Here is an 11,863-nt window from a genome sequence, read left to right on the forward strand (position 1 = left end):
GGTCACACCACTAGCAAGGGGTTGGAAACCACTGCTCAGTAAACAAGATTTTGCACATTTTACCTTGTCTCCCGTGACCCACTGAAGAGGAATGAGGTTACCTGAGAAACGTGTGCTGTTTGCAAAATCCCACACTGGAGCAAGCTGAGAGCATGGATGTGAACAGCATGCACGACCATGAGGTTATAGCATCCACTTGGAGTCAAGGTGGGATTGCGCTCTACATTTTTGCATCTCTCATCTCTCCTTCCTAAGGAAGCTATACAAACAAGGGTTGATTCTTCTAACAAAAGAAAATTGTTAGACATCAGGTATGGAAAAAGTTGTCATAGCTGGAAGCTACATCCTTCCAGCTATCAGATATTTTCACCTATCTCAAAGGACAAAAAAAATTTCTCTGGACCAGGTATTGTACCTTCAGGCACCTGGCAGTTCTTCCTGAGCTGCCCCAGGTGCCTCTTGCAGGCAGCATACAACACAAACACAGCTCCAACATATACGTATATATATAAAAATAAATGCTGAGAAACTGGGGAGAGTTTGAACCACATTATTGTATGCAGCTCCAAAAATTTCACAAGTGCGTCATGAATCAGACAAAAGGACTTTGCTTGTACTTTATTGCAGCAGTAAAGTTTGAACTATAAATAACATGGAAGCGCTTGGTCTCTTTTTTTTATTTATTTTCAAAGTACGTTCTCTTTTAGGAGGCACCAGTTTGCGTTCAGTTCTCCTCTCTCATTTCTTCGCTGCTGGTGCTCTCCTTCAGCAACTCCCAGCCATGACACCACCAGACCTAGAAAAACCCTAGCACAGGAGACAGTTCAATTTAAGATGCTGCAGAACAAAAAGGAGCTAACAGCTACGCAGGAGTGATCAAGAAATTTTGCCTGCTCTGAAAACCACAAGTGAAAGAGTCCTCTTCCTACTCCTAAAGAAAAAAATTCATGGGATGGAGCCTAATAACACACTTTTGACTCCAATCAACTTGTGTGCGAAGTGAGTCTACCTGCAGGCAAAAAAATGTAGGGGGTTTGCTGAGGTATAGCCACCTACTCTGCGTTGGGAAAACTTATGATGTCAGTAGGTACAATTGCCATCCTTCCTACAGGAGGGAAGAAAAAAGCTGCTGCCTTCCTTCAGAAGGACAGATGGAACAATAGGCAAAGCCAGAGCACAGCTGGGGTAGAGTCTTCGCTTAAACATAAGGAAAAGTCTTTGATACAACTCTTAAATTAGGTCTGTGGCTACACATGAATGCTGCCTCTCTATAGTAACATATCATCATCTCTATCCCACCAGGCATTTAATGAGTAAAAATACAGGTTACCAGTAACACAGACATTGCCTACATGCTGGGGAAGAGGAGAGATGATGCACACCCATGCTGCTGTGGTGGGTGCTAGGGATCAGGGAATCCCCCAGATCCCTCAAGCCCCTTCCCCACTACAATCCATGCTTGCACGTACATGGAGCAGCCCTTCAGCATTAGTTCCAACTGTGAAAGCAATTATTTTGCAGTTTGGCTTTCTGTACAGAACGCACCATCCTAGCACCAATAGTGTGCCATCCATTAGCAGTCCTTCATCGTGACACTTTTATAGCAGTGCTGCTGTAGGTTGCCTAACAACTCCCATTGCCAGACCCTGCTTGAAGCAGCTCTAACTTTGCCAAATTTTAAATATACTGGCTGAAGCCTTCCATGCCATGTATCTGCCTGAAGCTAATGTTTGTTTTTTTTTTTTGTGTGTAGATAGTACAAAAAAAGTTAAGATCAGGAGCATTCAAGGAGGAAAAAAAAAAGGCAGAGAACAATGAGTAGTTTGCCTGTCTCCTTTCTATGAAATTTTAAGATGTAAACAGGAGAGAAACTATTTTACCAAGTTATCTAAAGCATAGAGGTGCCAGTGCTGAAGAAAGTACATTGCTCCGAGGTCCACTGAACATTCACCAAATTGCATCACAGGTCCTAGAGCTAGCACCGCTTGCATACTGGGTAAAGCCTTGTTAAGGTGTGCAAAGCTTGCCAGGTGTTTTGTTCAGGGTGAACACACTCCACATCCAGAATATCTCTGCTGAACAGGCAGCAGTCTATGCCATAGATCCCATTTTGTATACAGTGGTGAGAACTGAGTAGGACTTGTCTTGCAGAGGCTCTTCATCATGAAGACAGACCCATAATTAGCATACCACCTCCCAGTGTCCACAGCAGGATCATCATGTCTGCAATGGAAAGTACCCAGCGGATGGAAGCCGCAGATTCCCACGTCCAAGTGTTTTTGTAGTATCTGGTAATTACTGGGAGCCCTGTTGGAAAAAATTGTAATTCCTTTACCACTAATGACAGCCCGTTTGGAGCACAGTTGTGTACTGCTGCCTTCTGAGCCTCTCATAGCATACAGGAGGCCAGGTTGCTCAGCAGAGCAGCCCATTCTAAGACACTTGCTTTTCAAGCATCCCATTGGGTTGAGTCCAGGATTTGTTGGTTTTCCTATTCCTTCTTTTTTAAAGAGGAAATTAAACTTGGTATAAGATGTTAAGGTTCAGAAACCCTGTTCTCGAGAATTAGAAAAAGCCAAGATACAGGTCCTCTCTACAGTTTCAGCCTATTTTTTCCTGTCTTTCACATATCTTCCAACAAGGATCATATGTTTTTTTCCAGGGCTTACACCCCCTTCAGCTCACAAAACATGAGACACAGGAAACAAATGAGATCTAGAAGTGAATGAAACTATTTTGTGCAGTGGCAAGCTCCTATGAGAGGGAATCTCTTCAAGCACCTGAACAGACACTTATCTGTACAACTGGGTGCCTTCCTCTCAGCCGTGCCTTCCCTACCTGCCCGGTCCCTGAGGGAAGCAGAGCAGCGCCAGGATAACCGCCTCACTGCGAGCAAGGTAAGGAATCAATCACGACATGAGGAAGGATATTTGTGGGTCATGCCATTAAATGCTGCCCTGCAGAACCAGACCAGCTTCATTCTGGTGCAGCGCTACCGCGGCAAACCGAGCAACACACGCTTCCCATCGCTGGCACCAAGCCATGCTTCACGCCTCCAAAATTGCAATTGGAGCATCCAAAGCTTGACTCGAGCATTCACGGCCATGAGATCCATGCTCTAAACAGATGAAGTGCAATAAAAGAAGCCAAGTACTATGGAGAAAAGTTAGCATTAGGCAAAGATCTGTCATTTAAGCTTTATGGCAGCTTCGGACAGCTTTAGCCTTAGTCCTTCTATGGTACTATTTCCCTCCCCAGCATCCATAAAAGCAGGAGAACGATGCCACCTCATTTCACAGCAGTGCCATGCGGATACAGTCACTGACATTTGTGGAGACTACAGTCCCTGCAGTGATCAGGGCTGCAGAAAAGCCCACGAGGAGTTTAACAGTTCTTTATTCAGTACGGGGTACGGATGGCGTGTCATAAATAGGGCACGGGGTGACACATTGTACGAGGAGGATAAGAATATTGAATAGCCACTCATTCACTGCACAACATCCATCTTGTGCACTCAATGAAGTACAAGCCCTGTGGAAGAAAATACAATGTAAACCATACAAGCCAGTCTTTAATTATACATTATCCAGGGGCTTACCATGCAGCACACACACAGAAAGGGTGACTGCGGTTAGTCTTCATGCTGATATTTTCTAGCTTCTTAAAGCATTTTTTTCCCTGTGTAATATATATCCCCTACAAAAACTTTAAATTTGCATGGCCTATATTCATATTTGTACCTATAAGTAAAAATGTTTCTAACAATTACTTATGAACTGATGTAGGTAAAATTCAGAACAGACACTGTTTAATATGTTGTAGTTAAATACCCCAGATGACAAGTGCATGCATCTACATTGGCATTCAAAGATAGTCCCCTTTTCTCTATGGGAATAAGCTACAAGTACTTCTCACATGGGTGAGAGTTCAGCCTGAGAGAGCGGACTTGGAAAGCTACATACACAGAGGGGAAGCACACCTGAAGCAGAGCAGTGCAGGTTCTTCTCTTACAGTTGACCAGGCTACACAACAGAAGGAAGCTCATGGCAAAGCAACACATACACCAGGAGAGCTGAATGCATTTCTGACAGTTTTTTTTATTGTTGTTGGAAAAATACTAACTGATCAAAAACATTCAAACCCCAGAGACAGGAGTAAAATTCTTTGTTTTCATATAATATTTGTTATATGATAAAAACAAAATTTAAGATGAATTATAATTCGAGTCTTAAAAAAGGCCAAGGAAGACCCATATTACAGTCACCAGTGGGACGCACACATAGTGGAATTGTTCTACAGCAAAGCTTAAAATCCTTTTCCCCATAAGCGTACTTCCAATTTTAGGATCAAGACTGTTCCCAAACCAAAAAATAAGAAAGCCCCCACACTCTGAAAAACACCCTCCAATACACCATAGTAGCCCCGAACTACTTGCCATCATAATCATGAGCAGAGTCTTAAATTGAGACTTGGTACACCCACGTACAGCACATTAAACAAAACCCAATGAAATTACACCTGATTATGCATTTCCCTCTCACACAAACAATGCAAAAAAACCTCACATACTACCACAAGTATGGAGTCACGTTATTGCTTCAAAGATAGAGCAGGTGTAAAACCTTTGTCCCACTGAAATTAAGAGAAGTTTCAGGAACTGGTAATTCACCTAATTTCTGTGATGTCAAAAAACAGTTGAAAAACAATGAAAAAGAGCTTAAAAAAAATCAAGTAACAGGACATATGGATACCCATGTGCACTGCACATCCCTGAGAGCTCTGACAAAGTGAGGAACTTGTAGGTCTAAAAAACCTGCAACACTGACCATCAAGCATCAGTCACACTGACTAGCATTCTAATACTGTGTGTAACAGGCCAGAGCTTATAGCTTTAAGGTATGTTATCCACACTACAAAACAAAACACACCCAGGCACAGACACACCTGACTGTGCATTCACTGCATTCTGTATACCCAAGCATGTGACAGGAGTAAACTCTGGATTTGCTGTGCAGCTTTTCAGCTCTTGAAGTATGTTTGCAGTGAGCTAATGCAGGCATACTTTAAAGATAAGTTAGCTTTGGATATAGACCAGACCTGAAGCATTGGTATAGTTTTCATTTAAGTTCTGTCACTCCCCCAAAAAAAGAGCAGCCACCTGCAGTGTCCTTCGCCCTTCACACCACTGCTCTGTGCCTGCAGGAACACATCAGCCTAAAGAGTTGGGAGCACAAGCAAGAAACCATGAGTACCTTTTGAAGCTTTTGCCATTGAGCTTGTAGTGCCAGGTAAGAAAATATCCCTTGTCTGCACTCCTTCAGCTTATTTTCCCCAACCATAGCTCTATTCCTTGGAAGAAGACTCAGTCACTGCTTTAAACCCAAGCTCCTGCCCCCTCATTCAATTGCAGGTCAATTTTACAGCCCTGCACAATTAGCAGGTGTAATCCATAAGCATGCATGCTATGTCTCAGTACAGAGATGCTCAGCTACAGCTGTAATACCTGCAGATGTGCATAAAGCATAACCAACCACACTCCAAACTTCTTGATCCAGTTTAGAAATAGAAAATTCACGGAGTAACAGTACAAGTGGGATACAGGGAGACGCAACAAGGGAAGGAAGCTAACTAGAGAACTGACAGTCTCTGCGCAAGGCGCAGGGAAATGGGTCTCTTAGGCATCCCAAGATTTACAAGAGGGCCAAGAAGTGACTTCCTGCTATTCAAGTCCAGGCTGAAATATAATAAACCACTGCCAGCATAACACTGACTCATATCCATCAGATTTATAAATCAGTACTTTGACAAAGAATACTCTCTCTTTCGGCTTCGCTATGGATAACTTCAAACCGCTAGGACACGTTGTTTAACCCACTAAGTTTAATGTCACTTCTGCAAAAAGCAGCGCCATGGCACAACGTGCTAGAAGCAATGTTAAAAAAAACAGGCCACTGAAATATTGCCTAGCACAAATGCAGCAGCCCATCAGATAGCCTTCCTGACTTACAGGCAAGCAGATTAACATCAGCATTAGTCTTCTTGTTTTGCTTTTAATCTACAAAGAAAAAGACATCAATTCTCACAGCTCCTTCTTCAAGCACTTGTTTACTGCAGAACAGACTTGAAATAAATTAAAAAGTTAAGATCTAAAATACCTATGATGTAGCCTGTTCTTGTAAGGAGAGCCACGTTGGTCAGAGGTGTGATTTCTCACCAATACACTCACAGCATGTGGAGTTCAGAGCCCGTGCACAAGGATCGCTTGCCCTCCCCCTCGGAAGAGGGGAGCCACCTTCACAAGCACGTATCGCTATGGCTGCGGCCACATCACAAGGGGCTGCGTTTATAGACCAAAAAACTTTTAGCACCGAGACTTATAAAACTACGTCAATACTGCTCTCTAAAGCTTCTCAGCAATTCAGCCCCTCAAATACAGGCTACGAACATATTGAGCAAAAAAAAATAAAGTAAAACCAACAGGGCCAAGCCTCCCCATTCATCACACGGGGTACCACACCAGCCTCAGCAGGCAGGAGGCTCCCAAGCCGCCTGCCGAAGCCCGAGGTGACATCTGCTCTCCCAGGACGTTCAGAGCTCTGCAACCCACTTGTGTGTGCTGTCGGTGTCCCAGCCGAAGCGTGCTGAGGGAAGCGGAGTGGAAGAACTTCCGAGCCCCCTGGACTTACCTGACAGCCAGTGCACGGCTCTGCTCGGCCGTGTGTTGGGGTCACCCCAAGCACCTGGGGCACACCCGCCGCCTTTCCGCGGGGCTGCTCGCCCCGGGCCCGCCGCCCAGCCCCCGGCCGTGCAGCACAGGCAGGTGCACGGCCCCGCGGGGCTGAGACCAGCCTCGGAGCCCCGACGCCTCCCCAGCCGCCAGCACTCGGCGAGGCGACGCCAAAACACGAACGAACACGGAAAAATAAATAAATAAATAAAATAAAACTCAAAAGGGGAAAAACCGCCCGCAGCCCCCAGCGCCGCCTACGGCTGGAGGGGGGGGTCCCCCCGACCCCTTGGGGCTCCCCCCGAGGTGCAGCCACCGCCCCGTCCCCCACCGGGCGATGTCGAGCCCCCGTCCCCGGTCCGTCCCCGGGGGGGCACGGGGGGAGCCGCCGGCCGCGTCCCGCCCGCCGCTCACCGAGCAGCAGCAGCCTGTGCGTCTGCTTGTACTCCCTCTTCTCCGCCTTCAGCGTCTTGTCGATGCTCTTGCTCCGCTTCTTGTCCGCCCGCTCCTTGGCCACCAGGTCCTGCCGCAGCCGGTGCCGCACCTGCGGGTCTCCGTGCTCCGCTGTCACCGGGGGGGGGTCCGCCTCGCCCCGGCCACCGTACGGCACCGAGGGGCGCGCCGCGGCCAGGCGGGAGCGCAGGCTGTAGCACAGCCCCATGCTGCCGGTGCCGCGGCCTCCCGCCCGCCCCTACCGCATGCTCTCCGCCGGGCTGGGGCCGGGCCGGGCCGGGCAGGGCGAGGCGGCGCCCGGCGGGCTCTTAAACGGCCCCGCGGGGCCGGGGCTGCCGAGCGCCGCGCCCGCCCCTCCCCGCCCCTCGGCGGCCGGGCCCCCGCACGTGATGCCGACATGGCTACCATCTTGTGAGGGGAGCGGCCCTCAGGCGGCCGCCGGTGCTGCGGGGGGGGGGGGCGGGCGATGAGGTGTGAGGCGAGGGGACGGCGTCTCTCCGTCCCCATCATGTCGGTCGGTGCACGCCTCACGGCCCCCGTTACCCCCTCACTCGCCCCCCAGCTAAGCTGGGAGCTGGGGTGACATCCCCGCCTTTGGGGAGTCGGGGGGGATGCTGCCCGCTGCTCTGTCAGAGAGCTGATCTCCAGCTCGAACGCTGCCGTGGAGGTGTGCTGCCACAAGATCTCAACCCACTGGAACTAAGGGGGAGATACCGAGTCATGGCCCATTTTCATGCCCCAGATTTTCTTCCTGCCATGTGCACTCGTACCTGTGGCTTCTTGTGTTCTCCGTCAGTACTGTCATCCAGCGCAGACGTTAAGGTCGAAGCTTGCTCTGTCGCTCTCCCCTTCTATTCTGCAAGCACCACATCTGTTTGTTGTTTTGTTTTGTTTTTTAACAAACTTCAATTTTACTTCAGTTGCAATCAATTTACCTGGCTGTGAGTGATCATTGTGGCTGTGGCAGTATTCCCCCCCCCCCCCCCCCCGCAACACACTCAATGCACATACTGCCAACTTTGTCATACTGTACTTTATACTCATCTCCGGCCAGCTCTGAGCATTCACTTATAATATGACTAATATTCTCTGGGGCCTGGCCACACATCCTGCACTCTGGAGTTAGATCTTTCCAAGCAGCTCTCTGTGCTGTGGCATATCTGCTAACAGCCTGCGTGGTTATAACTGAAATCTCACTTTCAGCGCTTTCTCACGAGTTAGACATCTTGATATAAATTTCTCTTTGGAAACCTATGAGTCCATGTTAGCAGAACACATCCATTATGAGCTGCAGTGGCTCCCTCTTCCTTCTTCGTTCCTGCCACCCGAACGGGCGAGCGGGTCACGTCCGACACCGTGAGCCTGCCCTGAGGCAGGGTGCTCCAGCTGCTGAATCAGCAAGGCAGCCTTGGCATGGGGACAGCTGCCCCAGACTGTCCACGGAGGTCACTGTTAGCCAGGTGTGCTAGCCAGTTCTGCACATCTTTTGTGTCTTGCCACACGAGAGTTTTTTCTTAGTCTTGGGACCCGGGCTTAAAGCAGCCTGTTTGGTTTGCAGGGACGCAGAGGAGGAGCCCTCGCTCTAGGTCCTGCTGCTGCTGGAAGGCCACAACAAACACCACGCAGCCCACGGCAGCGCTCCTCGCCCTCAGCCCTGTCCTGCAGGAGGGAGCTGGGGCTTCTCTGCAAACCGCCTCTCTGGCATCCTGTTCCCAGTGTGCTTCCAGGAACAATCAGCGACGGTGAGTGGGGATGCCAGAACAAAGTTCAGGAAATGTATTTAAATGATCTGTGAGTCTGGGCTCAGACAGGGTCATGAACAAATGCTTCGCAACAGGAACAGGCCCAGGGAGATTGGCACCTATTCCATCAGAAGACACTGTGTGTTTGTGTCCCTCATAAGAAGGATGTTAGTTATTTCAGTACATTTATCCCTATTTAATTGACTTTCAGCCAGGCCTGGTAGTTACGGTCAGGTTCTTATGTCTTCACTCCTGCAAGCTGTGCTCTGGAAAGTCAGTGGGTCTGCTCCTGGCGAAGGGCATCACCTGAGCCAAGGGAGAGAACACCTACCTCTTTCCATTTATTGTGTTGCCTATGCAACATTCACAGCACCTAATCAATACCCTGCTGCCTGGCTGTTACAACAATTAGTAAGTGTACAAATTAAATCATTACCCAGCAGATAAGTTCACTTTAAACATCACTATGAGCCCAAGCTTCAGAAACAGTTGCTGCACGTTGCAGAAATTAATCAATCTTGCATTATACTTGAGATGCCCACATGACTCACTTTCTGTCTCCACTGCTGTAATGTCTTTTCCTCTGTGACTGAGAGTTCATCCTTCTGATGAGCACACCCCTGAGAATGTAATATACCAAGAAAATGTAAAGGTCAGACTAGAGGATTATTAATAGTGGTTTTCTTTTTCTTTCAGTGCTTTCTGGAGAGGCACTAGAACAAGAGTAAGGTTATACTTGGAGACAGGACAGTTCTGTGAAGCATGCTGTGCTGTGGGGATCTATGTGCTGCTGCTAAAGGAAAGGGAACTAGTGAGTGCTGTGGAGAAAAAAAAAAACTAAACAAAACCAGAAGGTAAAGTGAGAAACTAAAGGGAAATATTCAGCCTATTAATTTGTTCCCATGGCTCTGCAGGTATACAACCCTTTTCTGTTTTCCTGCTTGTGCAGTTTATAGCAAGACAAGTTTACAATCAGTCTGTTTCAGTTTCATTACTTTGAAAACTTTTCCTGTTCAGGTGACGAGTGCTGCAGAGCACTCCGAGCTTATCTTTGCTGTAACATTCATCCTTTCCTAGGTAGGATCTGAAGTAGAAATCTGAGAGGGAAGCAGAATGTCAAAGTGGAAGACAGGCTTTCCCTCACCCTATTTCATTTCAGAACCCCCAAAACAACTCATACAACTTATGAATTACTCGTTTCAGGAAATCAGAAATTGCACATCCTGGTATACTGGCTACGGCCCTGCCTATAGTTACTGTATAACTGTAGTTACTCCTTTCCAGCTGTTAACAATGTCAGAGGCACAATGTCATCAGCTTACACCAGTCTTAGCAGCAAAATTTCTGATTGACTTTAGTAACAGCGAGGGTAAGGTCATATATTTCCTCTGGGTAAAGAGTGTATGACACATTGACAGCTTTTTGAAATCACACCCAGTTTCAGAGATAGCAGAGGGAATTGCCTCTAAGAACAAACCATCTTCTGCCATATACTGTTCATCCACATAGTACTAACAGCATTTGTACTGGGAACAGATTCAGGCTTGAAAGTGGTTTGCAGTTAAAGAAAATGATTCTTAAAGCTGCTGGTCATATCCATGGACACACACTATGTATCTACGCAACTCTACCAGTGCATGGTAGCCTGCATAGCTCATGTCACTGTTTCAGCTTCTTTCAACCTCCTTAAGCAAAAAACATCACAAGAAGTAGATGTCCACACATAGCGAAGGGAGAGCTTGTAAAGTCCAGCTGCCTGGTGGGACAAGGCACAGCTGCACCAGCCCAGGAGGAATTCTTCACATCAGGGATATGAGAGGGCTATCTGAGGCATGGCATCTGCAGATGTAGCGTGGCTGTAGGGTTCACTGCTCCTACAGACATCTCTACATCTCCTCCCCTCTGGCTGGCAAGCGGAGCGGGGATTACTGAAGACCCTGCCTCCTCCTGACTGCTCAGGAAATGAAGGGAACAGAGTTGCCCTTCCCTGAGCGCTGGGCTGCAGATCTCTCTGTATTGTTATTGCGTTGCTTCTACCATCTGCAACAGAGAAAAAAGAAGTAAAACAACAACAAAAAAAAAAAAACAAGGAGAGATTAAAAAGCAAAGCGGGCCACCTGGGAGTGCAAAAAAAATACCAAGGAAGAGAGAAGAGAGGCAATAACTGTCGGACTGCATCATTAAAAGAGACATGGACACATAAGCAAAAGAACTTGGATCAATACCAGGAAACATGTCAGCAAGAGAAATGTAAATGAGTAAAATTTGCATTAATTTGTGCCTTGGGAGGGAAACTAATTGATTGAACTCAGGACACCCTAGCAAAACTCCCACCCTCATTACCGTAAGTGATCTATACATGCAACGTTCATTTCTTGTTGCAAAACACCAATGTGTCAGACCTGCTTATGAGCTTTCTGGCACTCCCCTCCCACAGGCTGTCCTCTCTCCAGTGCACTGATTCGCACTCAAGTTTTCCAGTGTAGGTGGCTGTAGCCTGGCACCTCAGGCCAAGGCATCTCAAGTAAAGGAGTCAGCTTTCCGAAGAGACCCTGTAATTGCCACTCAGTGCATCTGGAAGAGCAAAGGGTGCTGAGCACCCCTGAAGAATGCATCTTGCCACCCAGTTGCAAAGCAAGGCACTTAGTGCATAAAGTGAGGAAACTAGATTTATGAAGTTTGCTCACTGTCTGTATGACCAAATAACAACACCAAACTGGGAGTATTTTCCATTAATTGTCGTTGAAGCAGGTTCTGTCTGGTCTCAACTTTTGATCCTTTGTTTCAGGTCAATAAGTAGCTGCTGTTATTTCCCTGTTTCCTACACTGAAGTCTAGATTTAAGTTGGTGATTAAGTGCCTAATTTCAATCTTGACTTTCTATATCTCTATGTATTTATCAGTCTAAACTGTTAACTTTTGGGCTTCTTTCAGAAACCCTG

At 47.3% G+C, this 11,863-nt stretch overlaps 1 protein-coding gene across 1 annotated transcript in view; it reads right to left on the minus strand.

Annotated features, from left to right (window-relative positions):
- Positions 1-7,530, minus strand: part of GNAS (GNAS complex locus) — a 151,988-nt gene extending 144,458 nt beyond the window's left edge. Inside the window, exon 1 of the mRNA XM_083801790.1 lies at positions 7,142-7,530. Coding sequence (XP_083657916.1) covers positions 7,142-7,388 — 247 coding nt within the window. The 5' untranslated portion in view covers positions 7,389-7,530. The remainder of the gene's footprint in view (positions 1-7,141) is intronic.
- Between the last annotated feature and the right edge of the window lie 4,333 nt (positions 7,531-11,863).

Source organism: Anser anser (genome assembly GCF_964211835.1).
Source record: "Anser anser genome assembly, chromosome: 16".
In the NCBI taxonomy this organism is placed as follows: Eukaryota; Metazoa; Chordata; class Aves; order Anseriformes; family Anatidae; genus Anser; species Anser anser.